The sequence below is a fragment of the Mustela putorius genome, unplaced genomic scaffold (assembly GCF_011764305.1).
Source record: "Mustela putorius furo isolate JIRA1106 unplaced genomic scaffold, ASM1176430v1.1 tig00003909_pilon_pilon_pilon, whole genome shotgun sequence".
In the NCBI taxonomy this organism is placed as follows: domain Eukaryota; kingdom Metazoa; phylum Chordata; class Mammalia; order Carnivora; family Mustelidae; genus Mustela; species Mustela putorius.
Genome location: NW_025422057.1, coordinates 42,600,087 through 42,627,239, shown reverse-complemented (window position 1 = coordinate 42,627,239; position 27,153 = coordinate 42,600,087). Strand labels below are relative to the sequence as shown.

General features: G+C 52.7%; 1 protein-coding gene across 2 annotated transcripts in view; it reads right to left on the bottom strand.

Annotated features, from left to right (window-relative positions):
* The window catches only part of GRID1 (glutamate ionotropic receptor delta type subunit 1), a 685,082-nt gene that overhangs the window by 456,523 nt on the left and 201,406 nt on the right, over positions 1-27,153 (bottom strand). For both annotated transcript variants that reach the window (XM_004765778.3, XM_004765776.3), the window contains exon 4: positions 8,505-8,710. In XM_004765778.3, coding sequence (XP_004765835.1) covers positions 8,505-8,710 — 206 coding nt within the window. The remainder of the gene's footprint in view (positions 1-8,504; positions 8,711-27,153) is intronic.

Below are 27,153 nucleotides of genomic sequence, written 5' to 3'. Positions count from 1 at the left end.
TTGAGCCCCAGCCTCGAGCGGCCCAGAGCCTTTTTGGAACTCTGCTGCTGTCACAGGAGTAAGTGTGGGCCAGCGTGTGTGACAAGGAGAGACCCGCAGCCTGATCACCCCGTCACCCTAACTTACCGCCAGCTAACCACTCTCCTAACCAGCCGGTTCCAGCCACACAGTCAGCTGACCACAGAGGCATTCGCAAGCCCAGACGAGATCAGTTGCATCGTACACAGGTCTGCTGACTATGAGGCTGATGAGTAACAACAAAGGCTCATTGTTTCACGACACTGAGTTTCGAGTTTCGGAGGGGTTTGTTACACTGCTCCAGCTCACGGATGCAGAGGCCTTCTCTCCTCCCAGCTGCCTGGCAGCTTGGGCACAGGTGGCAGGTGACCAAGGCCAAGTTCCCGCCAGCACTTACCAAAGCCCCCACTTGGGAGCATGCAGAGGATGGCAACAAATGTGGGCTGTACGGCACAGAGAGCTGCTGGGAGATGAATCCAGGCAACTGGGATAACCTCGCCTCACCTCTGCCTCTCTTGATGCAGCTCAGCCTTCCTCTTGCTTCCCGCACCACTGGGGAGAGTCTGCTGCTGCTTCCCTGCTGGGCTCCCCACTCAGCCCTTCAGTCAACAAATGAGCTGACTCATCACCTCAGGGGAGGCCCCCACAACCTGAACACCCTCGGGGATCCGGGAGCAGAAAGGGTAACTGAGTCATTCCACGGCCGCAAGCTGCTTCCCTCCGTAAATGCCTATTTCTCAGGGCTGCTGACTTCCTACTGCTAATAAGCCACAGAGGCGCCCACAGGGAGGAAGTGACACTTTGCTGGCTATTTAATGGCCCACGAAGGAAGGGAAGAACACCAGGTGTCTCCAGGCCCACACTTTAGGTTCGTGATCTCACTCTTTGACCCCAGGAAGGAGCAGACAGTCCTCCCAGGCAGCCAAGGAAGTCCTTCCTGAGCCCCAGGAATGGGTGGCATGATTCAAAAGTCAACTCAAAATAGAAACAGCCCTCAACCAGAAAACAAACACCAGTAAGACCCAGCCACAGGCAAGCATTTTTCCTTGATGTGGGCTTGGATGCTCCTTGGAAATATTAAAAATCAAACATGAAGTTCTTCCAAAACACCAGCTTACTCAGGTGCCCCTGCTTGGCCAGAGCACTAGGAATATATTTGGTCTGCCCACTGGGGAACTCACCTTCTAGAAAACATTTGCGTGTGCACAACAGAGGTCAAAGCTCCTGGGATTCCATCCTTCATTCACCCATGTGCCAACCATCAACCACAGGCTCTGAAAAGGCAATTCACGAAGATAAACCTGTCCCAGCTTCTGCCCTCACACGTTCCTAGGTCCCATGGGGAAGGAAGGACAAAGAGTCACCACACAAGTGGTGGGTATGATGCAGACCTAGAGATGACAGAGGCAATGGAGCTGTGCTCAGAATGTGGCATGTCCCACAGGGAAGGAACCCACGAAGGCCTGCCCAGCATGCATGGGGATTTGCAAGGATTGAGGGCAAAGAGGACAGAGAAGGGAGGGGACAGTGGCCATACAGAGCCTCTGCTCCCTTCCCATCTCAGCCAGGCCTGAAGTCTTGGTTGCCTTGAGCATCCCTTTAGCTCTGAACCTACCAGAACAAACTCAACATAATATCTCTTCCTCATGAGCTCATGTCTAAGAATTTCTAAGGGGAAAAAATGAATTTATCAGACTCCTAGCACTTTTTCTGAAGTACTAAGGCTTTAAAATCTGTAAACAGTAGGATACAATTAAATGCAAATGCAGGGCCACATTTAAAAATTAATCTTCTGTAATTAATTAGTAATTTAAAATATTCTGGTAAATGATACTTAAATGGCACAGAATTATCCTAGCTCTGAGTGATAAAGTCGCCTGCTGAAGATTTACCATGGTAAAGTAAGAAATATTTGCATCTATCATGTGGGACAACAGAACACTGACATTACTTCATCTTCCTTTGCGATAAATGTATTAAAAAGCAAGTCTTTATATTCAAATTGCGGGACGAAACTCACTCACTGCAGCAAACTCTGAGAAGCAATTGATTCAAAGCCAGGAGCTAACCCAGGCTGTGCTCCCAGTAAGGACTGAACTGGCCTCCAGCCACACTCCTTGCCTGGGAAGCCAGTCTGGGCAGGGGTGAGGAGGGATAGCGCACGCGGCCCTTTCCACCTCTGCTCCTTCTATTCACCTATTCCTCCCAAACTGGGTGAAAGGGGATCCCACTCTCAGAGCAATGAGGAGCTGTCCTACCCCTAAGCTGTTCCCCTAACTACTTTTTCTCCCATCCTTCTTGCTGCCATAAAGAGATCACGGAGATCCGTCTAACTACAAAGGTAATGGTCACCTGCTGTGACCATCACGTGGTAACAGCCATGTCTTTCCCAACATTGCAATCCCTTCCCCAGCTGCTTTGACACCAGCAGTGCCTTTATCCTGGTGTGTGCGTATGTGTATGTGTGTGCATAGTTATGTTTAGATCCGCACGGGGGGGTCACAAGTGGTGGTGGTGGGGGGGTGTTCCTGTTAGACTGTGCTTATCTGAGGGTGTGCTTGTACCAGCTGTGTGGCTGGCCAGTGGTATCACTGTATCAGCCTCTGTGTGTGTGTGTGTGTGTGTGTGTGTGTGCGCGCGCGCGCGCATGCACATGTCCACTCTCCCACACCGGCCAACACCGTCGCTTATCGTCAATCCTCTCCCAAGACACTCACCTCTCTGCACACTGCTCTCCCCTACCCTGTACCAAAGCTGGGCCTGGGAACGTCCCCACCCACAGGAGCAGCCACTCCTTTGCTGGCCCTTCAGGCCAAAGGCAGTGTTCTTACACAAACTCAAGCCTTGGTAAAGGCAAAAGTTTTAAGACTAAGGCCCTTGCTGATAAGCTGACCAAGCACTGGAAGACAAACTAAAAGGCAATCAAGGCACACACAAGAAAACCTAGCCTCGAGCTCTTTCTATCGGAGGGAAGAAATACAAATCTCCATGCCTTTTTTCCCTCAGCAGCCATTGTGGGCCAGCCTTGTGCTGCTCTTGGAAGATACAAAGGTGGACGCCATCCAGTCCCTGTCCACGAGGGGCTCACTTTCCCGTGGGACAGACAGGCTGCCCGATATCCACGGGCAGCCTGATGGTACACAGGCTTCAGGGCCCCAGCAGGCTGCTCTGTCGGCCTCAGGAACTGGGAACAGGGAGAGGCAACTCTTCTCCATCAAGTACATAAGTGTTTCAAATAGTTAAGTTTTCTACTCTTTCCAGCAAAACAAAAGAGAGAGGGAAGGGAAAGGAGGAAACAAAGAAGATACAAAAAGGAAAGAGGGAAGCCTAAGTCTGAATAGAGACAGGGACACAGAAATGACAAGTGAGAGTCCTGGGGCACCTCCCACCCCAAGCCCAGAGGAGGCCTCAGTGGATGAGAGACCTGGGGTGTGCCCACTCAGCCAGCCACTGGGAATGCCCAAGAGGACGAGGGTCGTGATGTGTAGCCACAACATTTCACATCTTGTCAGGTCTCCAGGAGGGGACACCACCTCTGTGTCCCCAACCATATCAAGATATGGTTCTTGGTCTGTCGCAGACACCCCATCTGTCCTAAACATATGGGTGTTTAGGTGGGAGGGCAGATAGATAGATGGATGCATGGACGAACAGAAGGACACATGGACAGATGATGGACAGATGGAGGGAATCTACTCCAGGAAGAAGAGATGACGCCCAGGGCCAAACCTGAGTGTGCACTGGAGATCTCTCCATCAAATCTGGCCTGAAGGAGAAAGAACAGTAAGACATACATAACCCTCAGCACTGGGGCCATACAGAGCACTCAGTGAGCTCCTAGCTTCAAAGACCCCAAAAGGGGCCCCAAGAACAAACTGGTCCTGAAGTTCAGACTCTCCACCCTGGATTAGGGACCCCTTCCTGCTAATACAACAGCCTAAGCCCCAGCCACTCCTCACCTGGCACACCCACCATGGCAACACAAGAGTCCCTGAATACTCTCCAGACCCCTTCTCCCAGCTCCCACCTTGGCCATGGGGTTAATGAAGGTTCGTTCATTCCTGTAGACCCAGCCCCAGTGTCACCCACTCCTGGAAGCATCCCTGACCCTCTGGTCACCCCCATTTCTCCCTGGCCAGAGGGCATTGCTCCATCCTTGGCACTCTCCCAGAACCTGGCCCACAGCTCTGTTCTGACAGGCAAAGGGGTTTGTTAACATGTTTGTCCTTCCCATAAAGCTGGGAGCCCCACGTGAACAGGGACAATAGCCTCAGTGTCCCACACAGAATCTGGCACACCACTGGGGCTCATTAAATACTGGTGAAATGGAAGAAGGAAGCTGGGAGCAGAAGGGGGAAGGTTCCAACGGCTACAGACAGGATTCTCAGGCAAAGCCTCTGTCCCTCGGCCCCTCTCACAACTCCCATGGCCCTGGAGTGAGGACAGCACACACCCCCAGCCCCTGCTCCCCTGTCCAGTGATTCAAACTGACAAGCTACATGAGGAGGGTGTCATAGTGCGTATCATCACCTACTGAAGCCCCACTTAGCGGTGGCCCGGAGACAAACCAAGGCCCAGCTGAGGATAGAATGTGTTCCACTCACTTCCCGGTTGGGATGATCAGAGAGCACTACCTACCCTTACTTGGACCTCTACTGCCAAGCCCAGAGCACAAGAGGCCCAGCTGGAGGAAGGATTCTCTATGTCCTGTACCCTCAGCAGTGCCCGAGGCCACCCCATGGTGGGCTCCCAGTCCAGGACCAGCATGCTGTTACCCCTGAGCCCAGTCTCCCCAAGGGGAGTCTTTTAGAGATAACGCACTCATGTGGTGGTTGTTTAAACTAGGCTGAAATGATCTCAGGGCAGGGAATGTGGATTGGAGACTGAACAGTGGAAGGTGAGGGGATCTTTTTTTTTTTTTTTTTTTTTTTTTTTTAAAGATTTTATTTATTTATTTGTCAGAGAGAGAGCGAGCGAGAGCAAGCACAGGCAGACAGAGTGGAAGGCAGAGTCAGAGGGAGAAGCAGGCTCCCCGCGGAGCAAGGAGCCCGATGTGGGACTCGATCCCAGGACGCTGGGATCATGACCTGAGCCGAAGGCAGCTGCTTAACCAACTGAGCCACCCAGGCGTCCCTGGTGAGGGGATCTTAAAGAAGGACCTATTATCTGAGCCCACGCCCCACCCCCACCCAGTGCCTCAGCCTGCTTGCACCTCTGCCACCCACCCACCACCAAGGCCAGACTCCCCAAACCCCCAGACAGGATGTCCCCTCATCAAGAGGGATCCCAGAGAGGCTGATAGTGCAGGGGCCCCCAGGCTGAGTCCCCACAGTGAGTGCATGCATCCTGGACACTGGACAGAGAAACAGTCCCCCGTGTAGCATGGGGACACCTGGCACTTCCCAGATAGCCAAGTCTGTGTCATCCAGAACTTGTCACTACTGATAGTGAAAGTACCAGCCTCGCCAACAGATTCCCATGTAGCAACGTGTAGAAGATTTGAGCAGCACCGTCTTCCTCCCTCCTCCCATCAGCCGGGCTTTCTGGGTGGGCAAGGGAGAAGTTACAGCTGGGGGAAGAGTTACCCCCACTCCCAACACAGCTCACACATGCAGTCCTGATTGGGTACCAAAGCCACCTGTCATGAGTAGCACTAGGGCTCTAAGGCCATTTGCTGGCCCAAAACAGTGTTTTGAGATGCATAAAATTCAGGACATGTCCCGGCAGTGGATCAGCCTTGTGCACACCCTCTGTCCTTGTCCCAACAAAGGAGAGGTTGGGTCAGTCTGCTGGCAAAGCCCCGGCAGTACGTCCAGGCAGTGGATGAAGCTTTTGTGCTGGGATGGCATGCCCAGGTCCCTCCCAGGGGACCTCCTGGGCTAGCCAGTGGTCCAGGTCCTACAGCCTGCCGGAGTCCGGAAACCCCTCCCATACCCAGTTTAGTACATACACCAAAATTTTTGGAGCATAAGTGCCCTGAAAGCCTCTGCCAGCTTGTGGACGGAGGCTGCTGAACCACGTCCTCCCCTCGTGAAGGTAGCACACCCCATCTGCCCACCACCACCATCACAGCAACATGGCAGCTGGAGATTCTGGAGTGGGACACGTCTAGACTTGACTCCTGCTGAGTCCTCCTAGTGGCTACCCACAGGACCTGAAGCAACAGGGAACTTCCTCGACTTCAGCTGCCTTGTGCGTGAAGTGTGAACATTAGGGAAAGCACACAAAACACCCACACTGGGTACCCAGGACAGGACACCCACCCCTCACCCAGCCACCCACCCCGACAGAAAATCAAAAACCAGGACTCTGACCAGCTAGAGCTGAAGGCACAAAGCCTGGGTGCCATCTTCCCCCATAGTCTCTGGCCACCACTCCCAGGGGCTTGCCACTCTTGCCCAACACTAAGAGTGGCCACTCCCAGGGGGTCTGGGTGGCTCAGTGAGTTAAGCCTCTGCCTTCAGCTCAGGTCATGATCTCAAGGTCCTGGGGTGGAGCCCCACATTGGGCTCTCTGCTCAGTAGGGAGCCTGCTTCCTCCTCCCTCTCTGTCTGCCTCTCTGCCTACTTTTGATTTCTGTCAAATAAATAAATAAATCTTAAAAAAAAAAAAAGAGTGGCCACTCCCAGGGCAAGTCCCCAGCACCCAGCAGCACTTTGCAGCACCCAGCAAAGCCAAGACTTTGCAAATGCAGACGGGGTGCGGGGGACGGGGATCAAGAAGGCGCCAGGCCCAAGCCAAGCCAAGTATTTCCAACACTGCAGGAGTTTGCATAATGAACCACTTGGAAATAGTATCTTTAGGCCAGTCTTGTTTACGTGTTAAATCCTTGCAGGGCCTAGAAACAAGAGCATGGGCTGAATTCATCTAGAAGGGAAACAATGAATATGTAAGTGGAAGAGAACAGATGTTTCCCGAGAAGCTACGAACCACAGGCTTCATCTGGCCTCTTGCCTCCTTCCTCCGTCCTTTACAGATGAAGAAGCTCAGGTCACACAGGTGAGGCAAAGCAGCCAAGGTCACAGCAACAGGAAGTGGAGGAGCCTGGACTTGACCCCATATCTGTTGAACTCCAAAGCCAATATTCTTCCCACTCCGCAGCTTCATGGCGGGACAGCGGCAAGGCAGAAAGGAAGCAAGGACAGGAGGCAAGGGACGGGCGAGAAGAGAGATGGAGAAGGCCAGCGACCGCATTAGCAGACACCATCACTGGAGCCTGCCCGGCCTGGGGAATTTAGCAAGGAGAAAAGCCTTCCTATGAGCAGACACTGGGACACACACTGCTGGGAACATTCTGAGAAAGCCGGACACATTAGTGCTGCTAATCCTAGGCTGCCCATTACTGGCCTGAATCACTTCCTACAGGGAAACGTGTTCCAGAGAAAATGCCGAGCGCCGACGGGACATCACAGGCTGGCTGACCACCGGCATTAGCGGGGTCTGATTAGCCAAGGGCCGCAGGACTGCCAGCCAATGTGCCAAATTAAGCGTTCCGAATTTTAAGTTCCCCAGCAGTGGGCTTCGTGCTGGCTCCTGATATATAAGGTAGCATTTTGAGTAATAATTAATTAGAGGAGAAAGCGGAATAAGCAACCAAAGTACATCAAATGGAATTAGTATAATTCTGCCTTTCTCTTCATTTTCCTTTCAATCAGAGACAGCCAAGTAGGTGACTGGGGTTGAGAGGAAATCACAGACCGCATTGGGCCATCCCTGCTCCCAGGCACACCACACCCCCAGCACATCCCCCCTCCTCCCGGGCTCCCCCATGAAAACCAACCCAGGCCAGAGAGGGACCTGCCAACTCCAGCTCGTCACCTTCCTGCCATCAGACCATCAGGGCTGCCAGCAAAAGCCAGCTCAGAACGTATTTCTAGTTGGCTATTCACAACTAAATTACTAAATTGTAAATTCTTTGTTACTAAATTCTTTGTTAAACTGATGGACCCTGTCTTCCTTGGAAGGCCCTAACCCTTAAAAAGGCATTAAAAAAAAATCACTGGTTAGCTTAGGTACCAAAAGTATCAGCCTGTGCACCAAGTATCATTTGCTAATGTGCAACCGACACCTCCACCAGGTGCTAGCAAATACCAAAGGCAGAGCTGCCCACCTCTGCAGAAACCTGAAAATTTATTTTATCCCTAGAGGCTTACACCTGCCAACAAACAGGGGAAATTTAAAACAACAACGATACAAAGAAACAACAGCCCAAAGTTTTGCCTCCAAAATCTCTGGCAGTCACCTGTAAATAGGCTTCCCGCCAGCTGCTCCCAGCCCCTCACTGTCCAGGTAGGCCTTGGGTAACCTGCAGAGGACCAGCCAGGAGCCAAGCTGTGCTCGGGATCTAACTCCTTCCGGCTTGTGCCAAACACCCAGCACCTAGGAGTCCCCACACCCATTTTGGCCACGCATGAACGGACAGCCCCAGTGGGTCCACCGTGGCATCCTGCGCAGAGTCTCCTGTGGCCCCAGGCCCCACCACCTACCTCGTTGATGAAGGAGTGGGCCCCCTGCGGGCTGAGCAGGAGGATGGCGCGGCGGAGCGTGTCTCGGTAGCGGTTCAGCTCCTCTGTCTTCATGGTGGTGAAGAGGCTGGTGAACACGTGGCTAATGTTCTTGTCCACCTTTTGTAAAGAGACATCAAGGCCCAGCCGCGAGGCCTGATCCAGAAAGCTTTGGAGCCCACGGATATCTGAGCAGTGGAGAAAGGGGAGGAAAGAAGGATCTTTAAGAAGGAAGGATCTAACCCCAATGGCCCCCACTAGCTATGGGCCACTGCCATAAGCAGGGCGCATGTCTGCCTCAGTGACCCGTGAATGGAAGTGGGAAAACCTGGACACATCTATTTGGTGGCAGCGTCCAGCCCCAGGCAAAGAGTCTCGCAACACGAGGAGTATGCCCTTTGTTCCAACAGGTCCTGTGGCCAGGAAGTCCTTTGTGATGACCTCTCTTTCTCTCCCCACTGCTTCCACCCAATGAGAACGAAACTTCTGGCAGCTCTGTCCTCGAGGCTATGTGCAGTGGTGGTCCCTGACCCCGGCCCCAGTTCCCTGCACCTTCCTCTATGCTCACAGCCTAGCAGGTGAGCTAAGGCCACTGGCCCCAACCTTGGCCCAGCTCCAATCCCGTGACTGAAAACCCTGCCCTCACACCCCAGCCCTGAGGCTTGGGACCCTGTCCTGTTCCAGCAGCCTGATTTCCCCGGATGGAACCCCTCTTTCACTCTCTTTCCTGCTGGAGTGACTGCCCAAATCCAACCTGAACTTCACATCCTGACTGGTTCAAGGGTGAGCACATGGTCCAAGATGTTCCAACAAGCACCGTCCTCAGACTCTGGAGGAGCACTTGAGAGAGAGTCCTGCTCTTTCCTCTGTGTCACTAAGAGGTCAGGATGTAAGGCAAAAAGGAAGCAGGGGGAGCTGGAATAAATTACTAGGGAATGAGCATTCAGAAGTTGCTTGGGGCCCAGTTCAACCACATATTAATGCAAACCACATATTAATTGCATATTAATGCAATTAATGCAAATTGGTACTCCTCCGAGTACCAAGATGCTGACTTTTTTATTTTATTTTATTTTATTTTATTTTATTTTTAACGAGGGCCCCAATCTTCTCTCAGCCCTGCATGAGCCATCTGTCTGCTTCAAAGGGAGACCTCCCCAAGACGGGAGCCAACTCTGGGGCAAGCAGGTATGAAAGTCACACCTGGTTTCAGTGACGTCGGTGAAGTCTCTGTGCATTTGTGAGTCTGACTTCTCTTGGATTTTCCTATGAGCTGAAGAATACCGTTTCCTGCCTGAGCCAACTGGAACAGGATTTCTGTCGCTTTCAGCCCAAAGTCTCAACCTAGAGGCCACGTTATCAAAGTCCGGGATGTCTTCTTCATCAGCCCATATGTGTATTCCAGTTCCCAAAGACATACTTGTACTGAGCAGCCCTCTCTCAAGGATACTCTGGGCCTGCCCCTGCCACACAAGCTGCTCTCTCCCAGCCCATGGGCTGCCACAGGCATGCCCTGGCCCATCCAGTCCCCCCAAATCAAATTCACAGTAAACGCTGTTATTTCAACAAGACTGCTTTTGCCAACCCATTTATCTCCCAGACGTTCCTTTCATGCCCATTCCGCAAACTTCCTGAGTGTTCCAGGCACTGTGCAAGCTGCTGCAGTGGGCCCTCAGCTGCCCACCTCCCCAGGATGGCAGGCTCCCCAGTAAGTCTAGTCCCAACTGGACATAACAAGAGAGGTCAAGGAAAACCAAACACAGTGCGAGGGAGGGCAGGGCAGCCCTGGAGTGCTGGGGGAAAACATGCAGGGGGGCCCTGTTTCCCACCAGGGGGAAGTTGTAGAATACGCTTTGAGCACTAGCTGTGGATTCCAATACTCAGAATTTAGGATGGTTCCTTAAATACTTGGGCAAATCTTCCAACCACTCTGTGCCTCCATTTGCTCATCTGTAAACTGGGGATCAAACTTTCCATGCCCAGCGTGGAGCCTGATGTGGGGATGGATCTCACGACCCTGAGGTCACGGCCTGAGCTGAAATCAAGAGTCAGAAACTCAACTGAGTGATCCAGGGGCTCCCCTATGGGGCTACTTTTAAGACAGAAGCCCTGTTTTTTCACGGAAACAGTCATAAGGTATACGAGATACAGGCGTCTGATAAGCTCACTCTGTCAGTCATTGCTGAGAAACAAACCGACCCCAGAATTAACGACCTAGAACAATAGTCATTTATTATTTGTTGAGTCTGTAGATCAACTGGGCAGTTCTGTTCTAGGCTCACCCGTGCCCCTGGAGGTGACTGACATATCACTGGAGGCCTGCCTGATGGTCCACACATGTCCACATCCCTCTGGCAGGCCAGCCCAGGGATGTTCCCATGGTGGAGGCAGAGTACACAAACATCTACTCAGATCTCTGCTGACACCAAGTCACAACCATCTCGTAGGTCAAAGGAGGTCATGTGTCCCAGAGCAGGAGCTCAAAGGGTCTTCAAAGGGACACGACAATTGGCATGGGAGTAGGGAGGCTATTACGAGGGACCTGAAGGCAGCTAAACCCCCTTATTTGGGAACACCATTTACACCACACTGGTTAAAAGACAGCTTCTCAGGCAGTACCAGGCACTGGAACTTTCTGCAAGGATCCATCATATATGATGTACATCTGCCCAGTATGATAGCCACTAGCCAGATGTGGTGGCTGGGTACTAAAATGTGACTAGTGTGAGTGAGAAACGGAGGTGTCATTTTATTTAATTTTGATGAATGGAAGTTTAAATGTAAACAGCCATATGTGGCTAGTGGCTGCTGTACTGGGGAGCCCAGATCGAGGGGGAGGCCATCCTGGGCACAGATGGAAAGCTGCTGCATGCCCAACAGAGGAGGGGCTGCTGGGCATGGGTGTCTGCTTGGCGCTGAGACATTCAAGCATATTACTGGCAGGTGTGAGTTGTGCTGTGCTCAGGAGAGGGAGTGGCTGGGGTTGACACCAGCTCTGAGTTGCTTTAGTTGGGGGTCCCTTCCCCCTGTTGCACTTCTGTCCCCCAAGCCATCCATGCATGTCTGCTCTGCCATTCCCTCTGTTTGGATAGAAAGCTCTGAAGAACCTCTCCAATCTTTCAAGGCTTTGGGGTAACAGGTCTCTAGGGGCCCGAGCAGGCTGTGGGGACCGCAGAGCCTATCTGGGAATCCGAGGGGTGTTGACAGCCAGGGGCCTGTATGTGGGGAGCCCCTGGTGTTATGGGCAGCAACTACTTTGCAGCTTCAGGGGAGGGAGAGACAGGTGGGGGCTTGGTGGAGAAAGCCTGTCCTGCTGTTCTGTACCTGGGACCATTTCCCGTCTGAGCTGCCAGGCAAGCAGCTCTGCGTAACCGTCTGTGCGCCAGGGGCCAGGTCGCCAATGGGTGAAGCTGGCCAAGGTCAGGGCTGCACTTGAATACCAGTGCCATGGGACTGAATCTTGGTCATGCATTTGCCATCCCTAGAAGGATGCTCAGGGCTCTCACCAGGCACCACAGTGCCCTCCCCATCCCCATGAGCTACGAGGAGGTTGGGTCTCTGGGCCTCCCACACAAAAAGCCCCACACACAGCTCCCCCATGGCACTGCCCACGTGGGCTTGAGCAGGAGCCAGTTTGGGCAAGGTCACTGGTGGCCAGTGAGGCCCCATCCCTTCACACAGGCACCCACGGTCCTCATTGCCCCGCGGCTTTGATCTGAACCAGATCTGAGCACGACTGACAGGACAGTGAGGGCTGACAGGACGGTGAGAGCTGACCGGGACAGGCATGAAGGGGGCACATCTACTAGCTCCTACTCTTCAGGCACTTCACAAGGCCATCACGAGTCCTTGAAGTGGCCAAGATGAGCCACATCTGCAGGGGCATGCTTGCTGTGCCTTCCCCCAAACACGTGCACACTGAGGACCCCAGCATTACTCTGTGACTGCCCCCTCGCTGCCTGAGTCTGACCGGCTCCAGGGATCTCAGACATCCTGCAGGCATGGCCGCCCTCCCAAACTGGGTGAGAAGTCCCCTGAAGTCCCCTCCCTGAGGTCCCCCTGCCTAAAATAGGATGGTCTTACTTTTCTAGGGGATAGGAGGTGCCATGGCATGCAGGTCACTGCCTGGGACCCACAATATACACAAACAGGCACACACGGAGAACACAAGCCATCAGAGCTCCCCCCACCCTATTAGCTGCTCTGTCTCTGTCTTCTGGTCTGGGAAGCCCCTGATGGGACTGACCCATCAGAGAGAGTTTAAGCTCCCTGTCAGCAGCTGGCTCCCCACACCTGGAGGGAGCAGTAGGGGCTCAAGGCAGCGCTCCCAAGGGACCACAGCCCCTGGCTACAACCGCCAGCTTCCACTGAGCTGAAAAGGTCAGCTCTCAGCCTCCAAAGCTCTTATTCAGCTGCACACGGGGTACGCTGGGGGCAATGTAACAGTGGAGAGCTCATGCTAACTTTGTAGCCCTCCTGGCATTCCCCTGGAATGGGCCCAGGAAGATCACTTCTCCAACAAAAGAGAAGTGACAGGGTTTGCAATGACCTTTACCCCCTTCTCCCCCAAGAAATCCAGCTGTCTACTGCCACTCCCCAGGAAGGAAGATTTCTCCAAGAAGGTAGACTAGGGACAGAGCTGACACTACTCCCATGGGCAGCAGAATGGGCAACCGAGGAGACCCTTGGCCCCCATGGAGTTCTGGGCCTTGGCCCAAGCCCTCCTCTACAAGCATCTTGTGCATCCTAGTAACCTAGCCGAGGCACCCCTGCTGGTGCAGCTCCCCCAACCAGACCCATTCCCACTGGGAAAGGAGCTGATGGCATCACATCCCCAGCCCCAACCCAGGAAGAACAGGAGGAGACAAATGGCCCACAGCTCTCCAAGGCTGCAAGGGGAGAAATGAGCCACGGAAAAGGGCATTAGTCATACTTGGGGACAGGGAGAGCCTCCAAGGAGAGACATCCTGCTCCCCAGAGAAAAGCAGAAGTTCAGGTTACATGAGCAATGTGATATGATGGTACCCAGCATAGGCCTCAGTTTCCCTGGTCCACCCTCTGGGCCCTCAAGGGATCTGGTTTCCAGAAATCTTTCTAACACCCGAACCTGACAAAGCCATCCAGTGGACACTTACTCCTTCCTTCTTCTCTCCTATATTCACTGAGAGCTTTCTCTGTGTTTGTCCCTCTCCAAGGTGCTGGGAACAGAGAATAACTGAGCCCATGGTACTCCTGCTGTCACAGAACTTCCATTTCAGGGGTTGGAGAACAGAGCAGAACAAATAAACATCATGCTACACAGATCATTTCCAACAGTGCTAAGAGCACTGAAGAAAACAGATGTTGGGCTAGAGGACCTGCAGGAGGTAGGGGTGGGAAAAACCTTTGTGAAGACTGTCCATGAGAAGAAGTCAACTCTGGAAACCTCTCAGAGAAGAACACGAAAGACAGAAGCAATGGCACATAGAAAGTTCCAGAATGAGGTATCTGTGACACCAGAGGAAGAAGACCTTGCTCACCCCCATGATGGGGACCAGGAATAGCAAAGACCAAGCAGCCTGAACTGTGGAGCTATGAGGGAAGGAAGCTGGAGTCCATGGACACCAGGAAGTGCCTAGCACAAGTGGAGGAGGGAAGGACACAGGTCCCAGGTTCCCGAGCCCTGAACCTCCTCCCCCAGTAGACCAGCTTCCTAACTCAAGACCCAAGCACCTCAACACTCATCTCTCCGCCCATGGTTACCCACACCATGCTGCTCTAAAACTCACGCCAAAGTCATCAACAAATAGGGGTCCTCCTCTCTCTTCATTCTTCATGAGTTCTCTGGCATACCCAGCCCAGGGCCACCGGTCCTCGAAGGTCTCTCCTCCCTGACCCTCCAGACAGTATGAGCTCCTTCTGCTCCTGTTCCCCAGCCCCACTCACTCTCACCCTCCTCCAACCCGCAAACACACACACTACTGTCCCATTCCCAGCTCCTGGGCTTCCCTCTGGCATGGCCCAATGGTCAGTCGGGCAGGAAGAACATCAACCCCAGACCCTAGCTCATCTCCACAACCCCCTCCCAGGCTCAGGCACCATCAGTGCCTCACTGGGACTTCTGTCACAGCTTCCCCTGAGGTCCCCTTACCCTGGGGTCCTCCCCTCTAATGCCTTCTGCCAGGATGGCTTCTAAGTTCATCTGTTCACAATAGAGCCCTCCTCTAAAACTTTCCATAAATAACACAAGTCGATTTTAAAGTTGCCAAGACATGAACATCCTCAAAAACATCAATCAATCACAAACAAACCAGATACCTTCTAGAGACTTTATTATCATACATAAATAAACTCCATACATCTTAGCCCGTACATAAGGGGCTATCTGGCCCTAAGAGCTTTGTCTATTTTGCTTTTGTATCTTTAGCACCTACTCTTGCCATCACCACCACCAGAAACCATGCACCTGAACTCCCAAAGGAGAACCAGCTCTTTGACCTTTCCCGGACATTCCACAAACACACACACATGCACACACATGCAAGCACGCATGTATGTACCACATACACAACCTACGTACACACATATGCGCACACACATCAAGCCACACACACTCATACCCCACACATACCCAGAAGTGCATACCCTTTGCCTGGATGCTCCCAATCTGAAATTTATACAGCCCCACCCCCACATCAAGACCCAGCTGAAGTCACATCTCCCCTCAAGCCCTCTCAGGGTTTCAAAATTTATGGACATGGGAAGTGGGAACTAGGTGTTTCTTGTTTCTCTCTCCAATCCCCAGGCTCAGTGCCTAGCACAGGGTCAGGGACAGCAAAAGGGTGTGAAATCAAAGGGAACCAAAGCGAGAGCCTGCCTGCAACCAGCATGACTTCAGCAACTGCACATTGTCATGTATTTGATGGAAGCAGAGCTGTCACAGGCAAGGGATTGAAATCCAGCAAAAGTTTTTTTCAAAATCTAAGGCTATAGCTGTGCTATCCCACTACTCCTGAAGGGGAAAAAAAAAAGAAAGAAAGAAAGAAAAATACTCATGGGTATTTTAAATACTTTCTTGGTGAAAAGTAATTGAAATGAAAGAACACATTTCAAATTGCTTCCCCTACTATTTTCAATTTCCGAGAAAGGTCCAAGCACTGAGAGTACTTACGAAGAATATCTTACCATCTGTAATACACATATACGTATAAGGCTGCTAACTCACACCCAGGAGAAGTTCACAGCTAGAAGTGTTTAGGGATTACTGGCAAATTTTCCGTAAGCTGAGACACAACTCTGATTTTAGGGACTTTTTAAAAAACGTCTTTCTTATCTGGCCCCCAAAGAGACGTTTCAAATTTCTTCTAAGATACAGTTTATCCTAAGTTCACTCCCAAGACCCGTGCCCAGGCTCCTCTCCTCATTCATGGCCCATCTCTCCCCCAACGACCAACCCAAAATGCCACCTGCCACCTTTGTCTCTGGCACAGAAGAGCTACAGAAATGGCTGTAATGCAGACGGGGACTTCAGGTGAGGGAGCTTCCGACATTTCCAAGAGAAAAGATCACAAAGATCTACCAGCTGCGGCTCCAGTCAGAAGTAATACCCCTTCCCTCCAAATCCCCTGGGGGCCTCCCTCAGCTGCCCAGTTATGCATTTCCAGCCTGCCTGCCTGGCTGCCCTCCTCCCTCCATCCCTCCCTCTCTCCGGCCACCCATCCCCCCTCTCTCTTTCCTTCCATCCCTCCCCCTTCCTTGCCTTCCCTCCCCTTCCCCCCTCCTTGCATCCTTCCTTTTCATCCTGTCTTTCTTCCATCCTCTAATATTTCCTGAGTGCCGTTCTGGGCCAGGCCAGAGGGAGCACTCAGCTCTGCACTCAGCTCTGCAGCTAAGACTGAGCCGGAAGCAGAAAGGGGCTCCCCTCCTCCATTGACTGAGCATCTCCGACGACATGCCAGAATGTGTTCCGTTTGCAGACTGCATTTCATGGATGAATTAATTCATTGCAGTCGATCTATGTAGGTGTGATTTAAAAAAAAAAAAATCTCCATGGGAGTCAGGCAGGCACAAAGCAGGCCCTCAAGAGTTCAGCAAAGGGAGGAAGTGGAGGTGGCACACCCAGCCAGCTCTCAGTAGAACAGGAAGCAGCAGGTCTGTCCCCATCATGGGGTGATGATGTCCCTGACAGCAGACATCCCCAGGGCCCAGGCAGGGGCCAGCTTCCAGGGAGCAGGAAGACAGTCACATGGTGTCCCACAGTCCTCAGCGGCACAATGCCACCACTCCCTGCCTTCTTGCTGAGGGTCTTGTGTGGGAGGCAGACCCTCCCCACCCCACCCCTCCTCCTGGTCACAATCTCAAGGGCCCAGACACCAATCATAGCCAACCTGGCCCCAGGAGTCCTCCAGAGTGAGCTCTCATCCCCCAAGCCCCCCAAAATGCACAGCTTCCTATATTAAACATGACTTATTTTCTGTATTCTGAGGCTGTGACACCCAGGGCCTTGCTGACCCCAGAGGGACCACCCCTAGCAAGGTGAGCCAATCCCTAGGGGTAGGAATCCAACCTTCCAGGTGCAAATCTGCCCCTCCACAGCCCAAACCCAACACTTTCTCAATCAGGTTCTCACACTTTGTGTGCTCTAATCACCCCAGAAGACCAGAGACAGCCCTGTGCCCCAGAGTCTGCTGAACTTACTCAAATGAGCTAATCCTAAACCCCTTTACTCGATCTCACCCTTCTTTTCCTACGGAAGTCACACGAAGGGCTCCTGCCCACAGCTCCCCTTCTCCCTCTGCCTCCTGAGTGCCCCAGGTGCTACCCTTGGTGACCCCCGTGACACAGTGTGCCACCACCTCCAGAGAACTGTGAACTCCCTTCCAATAGCTGTCATTGGCATATGTTGGCCTTGCCACACCTGAATAATTGTACAACACCCACTCCAGAGTGGAATCTGGGTACAGCTTGGGGACAAACTCAGAGAAGCAGCCCCATCGGCTACACTCCCCTAGGAACACAGAATAAGCATGGGCCTGGGTTCCAATCCCACCACACACTAGCCAGGCGAGCTCAGGCAGCCCCTCCCTGAACCCATGTCTTCATCTGCAGAACAGAGCCAACCCAGCCCTCCTCATAGGAGCACCAAGGTCCTTGTGTAAGGGGCACGCATTACTGCGAGTATATGCAACACAGATGTGCAGTGGCTGTCGGCCGCCTTCCAACCGCCTCATCAGCACCAGGAATGCCCCCAAAAGGGTTCCCAAATGAACAAATCATCCTTCTTGCCCTAGAGACTCATCAAGAAGGGAGGTGCCATTCGGACGGCATAAAGGAGCACTGAAAGGCTCAGCTCTCCCTCTGCGGTAATTCCAAAGTCGCCAAACGGCTGAAGGAAATGGTCTGCCAGCACTCTCTGAGAAAGAGATCAAATTTCTGCCCATGAGAGGGGCCCATGATATCCAAGAGCCTTCAGCTCCAACACGTTTCAGAACCATCCAGGAAGCCATCCAACAGCAGATGGCAGAAAGGGGAATGGGTGTTCTGGATAAACCCTGCGGAGCGTGTCCATGGGGCATGCGCACACACGTGGAATTGCAGACACAGGGGTCCATGAGTGAGCCCTACCCACACCTCTCGCCTGGGTCCCAGCAACGGAGGGCAGCACCCATTTCTCACTCACTCACTTCTCTGTTCTTTCCCATTTGAAAAACAAATATAAGGGAAAAACATTTTAAATAATCAGGCTGGTAGATCGAGATTAAAAACAATTTAAAATAAACATCTACTCTGGCACTTTGGAAAAAACATACCACGCTGCATTAAGTGCTTTGAATTAAGTAAATTACACCAAGTAACTAATTTACATAATGATCAAAATTTGCATTTTACACATGTTATGATGGAAATGGGTTTATAAAATAATTCTTCACCAACTTCTGCTCCAAGTTCAGTTCCAGTATGTGGATAAAATTCTGTTGGTGCTGATCTGCTACTGTCTTTCATGTTTCAAATCTCTGGCTCCTATTTTTTTATAATCTGGCAGGTCCCTTATTCCCCCGGTAGTAAATCGTCCCTTTGATTTGCAATCCCCTTCCATCAGCTGAGTGAGGTCATATTTTTAAAGAATCCGTAATAAACTAATCCTTCTTAGAATTTTCACAAATAAAGTTTGATGTTCCTGTCACTTTTTACTTACAAGGTATTTGCTATGGATTTTAGCAATTCTCCTTCAAGATTTGTAGGGCTGATTTGCAAAGTCCTGCAGTTTTTCAGGGTAAGGAATCAGAAGGCATTTCTCAACAGGCTTCTTTCTGGAGCCAACAGGTGCATTGGGAGGGAAGCAAAACCCCAATGGACATATCCACAGGGGGCTGAACACAAGGCCCTCAACAGACTGGCTGTCAGCCTCAATAGGCCGCCGCATACCTTCAGGTCCCTAGGACCTGGGAGACGGACCCAGAGCTATAAGTCCCTTTCCCAGAGCCACTGGACACTTAGATGCTTCATGTCTTTTCTCCTCCACAACCTGTAAGGAAGGCATAACTATCCCATTTCACAGATGAGAAAACTGAAGCCAGGGAAGTTGGGTCCCTCCAGCAACACCACACGGCCCACAAGAGGAACAGCCCACATCGGGGCTTTGAGAAAGTTCTGGATATTTTCCTGGACTTCTCTCCAACCTAAGTAGGATCCCAAAGCAAATCTAGGAAATTTTACTTCCAAATGTTGACCCAGGGTTAACGCCACAGAGGAAAGTACTGCCACGGTGTGGCGGGATGGCCGCCATATGCAACGAAGATAACGTAACAGCATGTGCCGATTACGTATTGTCTCTCAATCACCATGAGGCCCTTATGTCATCCAGCCAGTCAGAGGGAAGACTAGGGTTCAAATCCAGGCCTCTCTCCCGACATTCACCAAGCAGTCAGAGATGCCTGGAGAGGGATGAGAAGGATGCAGAGCAGTGCCCCCAGCTGTGTGCAGATGCTGGGCTGGGTGCCTAACACACGCTTCACCTGAGCCTGGAGCACCCCCAGGAATCACCAGCTTGTGCCCATTCCACAGATAAGTTCTAGGCTCAGAATAGGGCTGAGATTCAATTCCAGATTCATTTACTGTCAGAGGCTATCCTCTCTGTGCCACACCAGGTCATGGGACCTATGGGAGAGGCCAGAGCCTCCCCCGACCCCAGCCAGGCCTACAGAACAGCTGCCCAAGGCATATAGAGCTTCAGAGAGACCACACAGCATGCTGGTCAGGTGCCAGGTTCTAGCTTTTAAGAAGGGCAAGAAGTGAAAATGGGATGCATGACATACCCGCTATTAATCTGCAATCAGTATTAATAACCAGCATTACACAGTGAAAAGCAGCATCTTCATTTATTCCGTAAATTACCACTCCGAAGAAAAGCCCACTCTCCTGGAAACAGCAGCCTCAACTGGTCTGACTTGGAAGCCCTGGGCTGGGTTCCCCATTTGCAGACCTGCTTGGGGGATGCCCAGGGCTGCCGCCTGCTGACCTGGCTCACTCCAAGCTCACCCCAGGACCAGCAGCAGCCTCCCACCTCCCTGTGACAGGGCTGTGCGGTTGGTCCCCACATGCACCTCACTCTCTCAGGCTTTCTCCAAGCTTGAGTCTGGTGCCCACACCTTGCCATGCCCACCATGAAGGCTAGAGAGATGGAGAAAACAAGGAGCTCAATGGAATCGGACTAGTGATGCTCAAAGACGTGCTAGGACCCATGGGAAGTCCCAAGGAAGGAGCCACTTTGCCTCGACACAGAGGCTGAACTGCAGGAGGCAGCAGACTTTTCTATGTTGACAAGAGAGGGAAAAGTACTCCAGGCCAGAGGGACAACAGGGTCAAAGGCCTCACCGAATCTAACAGCCCACCTGCAGGGCCTGCTGATGGCTCTGTGTGGCCAGGACAGGCACGTGGCCTTATGTGTCCCCAAGGAGGGTGGCCATCATGACATTCTTGGGACTGGCCAGAAAGCAGTAGGAAGAGCAGAGTGGCCTGCAGGTCAACTGAGACCAGGGCCTATGGCCCCAGCCACACCAACTCCAGGCCTCCTGCCCACTCCACGCCACATCTCTGGGGCACAGGAAGGACCAAGGGGTAGCAGAGTCAGCCCTAGAGTTAGTCCAGAGCCCCAGTGTGCACCTGAGTGCCCTTCCTGGCTAGAGCCGCACGGCCTGAGCAGCCACTATACCCCTCTTGGGGGGCCTTTTCAAGACAGGGCTGTGGCTCCCAAGCAGGAGAAGGATGGGCCCTGGGGTCTGACACCAGGAGACAGACCCATCTATGACTTGGATCTGTCTCCTCGGCTCTCGGAGCCTCAGGTGCCCCCTCTGTAAAATGGGCAGGATGACAACTCTGATGTGGTACTGTTGTGGGGAACAAAGGGATGACAAACACAAAGCACCGGGGCAAAGTCCAAGTGTGGGGAAGGCTGGACATGATGAGCCCACCTGTCTGGCGACACCCACCCCCACCTTCACCCCACCCCCCAACTCCCCACCAACCCCGGGCACAGGAAGCCTCTGTCTTCAGGGCTCTCTGTTGACCTTATGGCAAATGTTCTTTTACTTACGTATTTAATTTACAAAATTACTCTCTGATATTTACTCAGATTTCATTTGTTTCCTTCAGAACTTGCCTTTGAAGAAGCAGCGCCAACCAGAGCCAGGAGGGAAGTACAGCCACGGGCCCATGGATGCCACCATCCCGCTCCAGGGGCCTCCAAATGCAGCCTCTACAGAAGGACCCAGCTCTGCCCAGAGGCTGGCACCATACACAGAGCCTCACAGCTCCCTAGGCCAGATGGGGCCAGGCTGCGGTGGACTGCTGCCCCCAAAGCAAAAGGGAAGGACGCAGAAACACTTGTCGCAGGAATGACTGTCTGGCCCCAGAGCGAAGTGTGGGCGGTGCCAGGTAGGAGGGCAGGAGGCTCTGCTCAGGGGGTGCTGGGCAAGGCGCTAAGCTAGAGTCAGGGGGCAGTGGGGGCAGTGGAGGCCCCACGAGGGCCCTCTTGGTGCAGACAGATTAGATCCCAGGGTGTCATGCAGAGGAAGCTAGACTCCAAGGCAGGGCAGAGCACAGAAGGCAGTGTAGACAAAGCACAGGGTGGAAGAAAGGGTTTGATTTTCAAAAATTCATTTGGCAGTTCTGGAAGAGAGGGCATGACCTGGAGGACAGAGGTCCAGAGCCCATCAAAAGCCCATGCCATGGCCCAGGCAGGACCCAAGGGAGCCTGAATATGACGGGGCAACAGAACGGAGAGGAGGGCCTTTGGCTGCAGAGAAGAAAGGCAAGGGAGAAATAAGGGGTGGCACAGCCCAGAGGAAGCCTGCTGGGGCTGGCGGATAGGCAGCAACAGGAGGGGGCAGAGGGCAGGAGGCTCAACCCTGGTCAGACGGCCACACACAGACCCTGGCCTCTGCTGGGTATGCAGGAACCCCTTCCTCCCTTCCACACACACACATGCACACCCTCACATACACTTGATGTGCACACTCACGATCAGGTACACTCACATTTGGACTCATACCTTCATGCACACACTTGCTCTCACACGTAGACTCACTTGCAGGCTCACACATTTGTTCACACACAGGCTCACTTACACTGGAACCAGCTAGTGCCCCCTGATGAGAGCCTGCCTGTTGTTAAATTTTCAATTGTGTGAGCCAGGTATTAAACACAGCCACTACTGATTAAATGATGCAAACTTATAATTGAGCAAATTATATTACAAACCGAACTGATGACTACACAAGCTCATGACTTCCTAATTCTTTGCTGTGTTTTAGTATTACTTACGCTCCTGACGCCTGTGATACCTGAACATTAAGCAATCCCAACTCAACGCTCTGTGATACCAAGACACCCAGAATCGCCTCACTGGGGGCACTAACACCCCAGAAACCAGCAGAGTGGTAAATCAGAGCTTCCTGTTTCCTCAGAGAGCAGCTTGGTAAGCTCTGAGCAGCACAGCCCTGCTCACCCAGCTCACACTCACTTGGCCCACTCACCAGCACACACGCTCCCACACCTACACCCACACTTCCCATTCACACACACACTCCCACCCACACCCACTCCCACAGCAGTACTCGACACACACACAGACATAAGCACATGCATGCGTGCATACACACTCACACACACAGGGCACTCCCCACCTTGTCCACACGCACCAGCACATCATCTCCCCTAGTGTCCCTTGTGGAAGGTCAGAAACCACTCCTATGCCCACGCCCACATGAGAACAGAGACTGCTCTGGGGATGAAGGAACAGCAGACCCTACAGCCCCAGCCTCCCTGGGCCAGGAGCAGATGCCCCCAGAAGGTGTCCAAGCTGCGACTCCCTCATGCCGCCTGGCAAGTAGAGGCTCGGCAGCTCACTCTGGTGCCTCACTTTAGTGACTGCAAGCAAGATGATGGCATGATGGCATCACCAGCCGATGGTCAGGGGAAGCTGGGGGCCCTGCAAGGAGGGATGGCATGGCCAGATACCCCAACCCAGACAGCCAGACCATTCTGGGAGCAAAGCAAGGGGCCAGGGCCCTCTGTAGCCCCACATAACCCCACTTGCAAAACACATCTGCCAAATCCCAAAATTAAACCCACATCTATATTAATTAAGAGCCAGCATCCGCAGGCCTGATAGGACTGTCGGCCCATCCATCACAAGCTCGTTAACTCCCGCCAGGGCCTCTCAGGCCAGATTACAAATGGGATTCAGAGTGGGGGCCAGGGGAGGCAAGGTATTATCCTGAAATATAACTTGAACTTTCCTTCCAAAATACCATCCTCGGGCTGGTCCATCGCACTTCCACACCCACAAGGGGCCCACCACAGGCAAGGGCTAGACCATTGGGTCATCCATCACCAGCTGCCAGAAAGCCCTCGAAATGGCAGGGCAGCTCTAGAGCTCCAAGGAGGATGGGGACAATTGGACTAATAGTATGATCAATGCCAGTGGCACAGGCCACAACAATGGGAACATGGCTGCCAGGGTCAATGCCAACTCCACTCTTCTTCCCAAGAATAAACATCCCCGCACCGGGAATGCTGGCTGGAGAGGAGGAAAGCAAAGCCCCAGCCAGGGAGCACCTTCTGTGTGTGATCCCCACATGCTCGTGCCCATGCTCTCCTCACAGCCAGCCTGTGAAGGTAGCAGTAGATTTCCTGGTTTACAGATGAGAAAGGCAGACCCAGGCAGATCTGACTATACCCCACTCTACTAGCTCCAGGAGAGTGAACACAATGGAACCAGGATCCCCAAGGACCACAGTCCATGCATGTCCCATTCTCCTGAAGACCTGTGACTTCCACCTGACCGTGGACTGGCCTCAATATCTAAGGGGGTCCCTCCCAGCAGCAGCAGGTGTCTCTGGCCAGTGACCCGGGATCTTATGCACCAATGTGTCCTGAGTACCACACACAGTGCTTGGCAGAGAAGAGCAGCTCCATGAAGCCACATGGGGAAAATGTATAAATTAACTCATGAAAGGCCACTCTCCACCCAAAGGTGGATGCTAGATCCAACAAGACCCCCCTGGATCATGGCAGAAGCCCATGCTGGTGCTGGGTGGTGAAGTCAGAGTGGAAGGACTGGCAGGGCTGCCACTGGAGGCTGCCTATGCCATCCTCTCCAGGAGCAGCAACCAACTGGAGGACACTGCTATCATTAGTCCCATTTTACAGATGGCGAAACTGAGACTCAAGAAAGGTTAAGTGCTAGAGGCATGATTCCAAAGTCTCTGCCCTTAGCCTCTGCTTTACAGGGACCTGTCTGCTATGCAAAAGCCCTTCGTTATTGATAGCCTCCTTGGCCTTCCAAGGCAATAATCAAAAACAAACCTACACTGTTCCCAGTGTCCTCCTCCCAGGCCAGTACCACAGGCTGGTCTGTGCCCTGAGGTAGGGACTGCCCCATGCTGGTCCTGGAACCTGGCCACCCAAGCCTGAGCTGAAGGTGCAGCTCCTACATTACCAGGCCCCACCGGGCCGGCTCAGAGGCCAGCCTGCCCTTTTCTGTAGCCATGGCCATGCAGCCTGCACTTGGGACAGTAAACAGGCTCTTTCATAACCCACAGCTGCCTTTTCACCAACTTTGCAAGGGCAACTGGAGATGCACGCTCTGATTCTGAGTCAGAGTTTTCATGGCGATCATAGTGATTTTCAGTTTAGGAGGAAATGAGCACCCCAGAAAGCATTTAGAATTAATCCACCCATTCTGGAATAGCAGTAAAAATCTATGTTAGAGATGAAATATTTGCAGTTTTTCACAAGCCCTGTCTCCAGGAGAAGAGAGTGATCCAATCATCTACTGGCTGGCACGGGTTCCTGGGGGCAGTCGGAAGTGTCAAAGGTCCTGCAAAGCTCCCTCTGTTCATGGTCACTGCCTGTACCTTCCCTCTGACTGCATACATCAGGATGACCGAGGCACAAGTTAACAGTCCCCAGGAGTCTCTTGTGGGAGGGGGCTGGAGACTGCAGGAGAGAGGAGAGCCATATGTCTCCTGCAGGGCGCAGCTGTGCACCCCAGAGGAAGGACTGAGGTCCTGCTGCAAAGACTGCTGGCCTGGGGAAGACAGGAAGGCAGACAGGGAAACATCACGAAATGAGGATAGTGCAAGGTATTCAAGCACTTCCAAGTCTGCTGATGGGTAGGAACAAGCCCCCCAGACTTGCTCTGGACCTCAGGCTCCTTCCTCCTGGAAATCAGGAGATCAAAAACCCTAAGATGCTATGCAACTGCCAGCCTACTAGCTCCTTGGCTATCAAGAGGTCAGGACCAGCCCAAGACTCAAGAAGGAGAGGGAGAGAGGGGCTCTAAAGCAATGGTGTTGTAAGCATAGCACCTACAGCCATGGGGAGACTAGCTGTCCGCGGAGCCTCTGTTTTGCTGAAATCTAAGACTCAGCTTCTGTCCAGGGTCCTGACTAGCCTCCCCTCTCTCCTAGATGATACCACCCAGTCCTGTGGCTTCAAAGAGCAGCCACACCTGACGGATAGCATTACCCTGGAGTCGGCCAGGGTTTCCAGACTCCTTTCTCCACTTGGAAACAGGCAGTTCAAACAAAATCCAGCCCAGAGTGGACCTCTTGATTTTTCCATCAACCATCCCAATATCACAAACCACCCAGCAGCTCAGTCCGGAAGCCTGGGAGTCTCCCCCTTTCCTCACTCCTCACCTATAATCCACAAGATACTTGAAACCCAGCCTCTCCCCTGCCTGGCTGGTCCATGCCACTACCTCTCCCAGACACTGTTCTGCCAGCCTCCTAGAGGGCCTCCCTAACTCTACACCACGGACATGGACAGTGGTTTTTCTCTAAGCATGAAGCAGACATGCCGCTGCCCGGCTCAAAAACCCACCCGTGGCTGGACAAGCATGCTTACAATGAAAGCCCAAGTCCTCACCCAGGACCTGAGAAGCTCCACAGGGCACAGCCCCTGACCCAATCTCCCACCCAGCTTCCTTCTCTACCCCATTCCCTGCCTGCAGCCACACAGACCTCCTCTCTCCTTGCTGAACACTCAGGGCTTCCTGCCACCTCAGGGACTTCACACCTGCTATTTCCTCACCTGGAAAGCTCTTCCCAGTTTTTCTCTTACTACCACCTTCAAAGCACCATGGTACCAATCCCAGTGTCGATTCCTGGGAGGGGTCTTCCTGGAGCTGCCTGGGGGCCCCTCTCCCAGCCACCTGTGACTCTGCCACACCCCTGCCCTCTTTTCATGACACCTAGCCTCTCCTAAGATGATCATCTTCACTAGTCAGTCCTCATGTCTCGTCTGCCACTGTGTCCCCAGGACCCAGTGCAGTGCCTGGCATGGAGCAGTCACTTGATGGGGCATTAACGGAAAGCCCAGGTAAAAGTGAGGGGCAGCATTTGCTGTGGGAAGGGCCCAGGTTTGGAACTCGACTACTTTGGGTTGGAAATCAGCTCAGCTCGGCCCCTTCTAGCCATGTGACCTTCAAACCTTTCAAAGCAGCAATTTTGTCATCTATAGGATGAGAATCAGTGTATCTTGAGGAGTTGATGCCGGGATTAAATGAGATAGCAAGTGTAAGGTGCTTAGAACGAACTGAACCAACAGTCACTATTTTTATTAGTGACAATAACAGCAGATGTGAAAACACCTACGTGAAACTGGGAATTGGAAAAATGGCATGTGAGCGGGGAAAGAGATGTGGAGATACACTGGGCATCCACCACGCTGCCGACATTCTGCTGGCCTGGGAGAACCACCCAGATGAACAGGCATGAGCAGTGCCCTCAAGCAGCTGGGGCAGAAGCCAGATGTGAAAATGCTCAGTCCCACAGCCAAGGTACTAACTACTTCAGAGCTACACAAGTAGGGAGGAAGGGAAGGCGTGGGTGCACAGCTGGCTGTCTGTCACATACATATTCCTCTCCTTCTGGAAACGTCTTCCAGCCCTTGTTCTGGGGACTGTCTCCTTATTCCACCCCAGTCCTGCAGTTCTAACAGGAGCTGCCATCCAGAGCCCCCCACTCCCCGCACACTGGGTCAAGAGCCAGCAGTTCTCTCCTGATCCAGGCCAGGCAGAAACAGCCCATCCCCGACTTTTTGCAAGCCAGCACTGAGAGAAGAGGGGTAAGCATTGTAATGACAA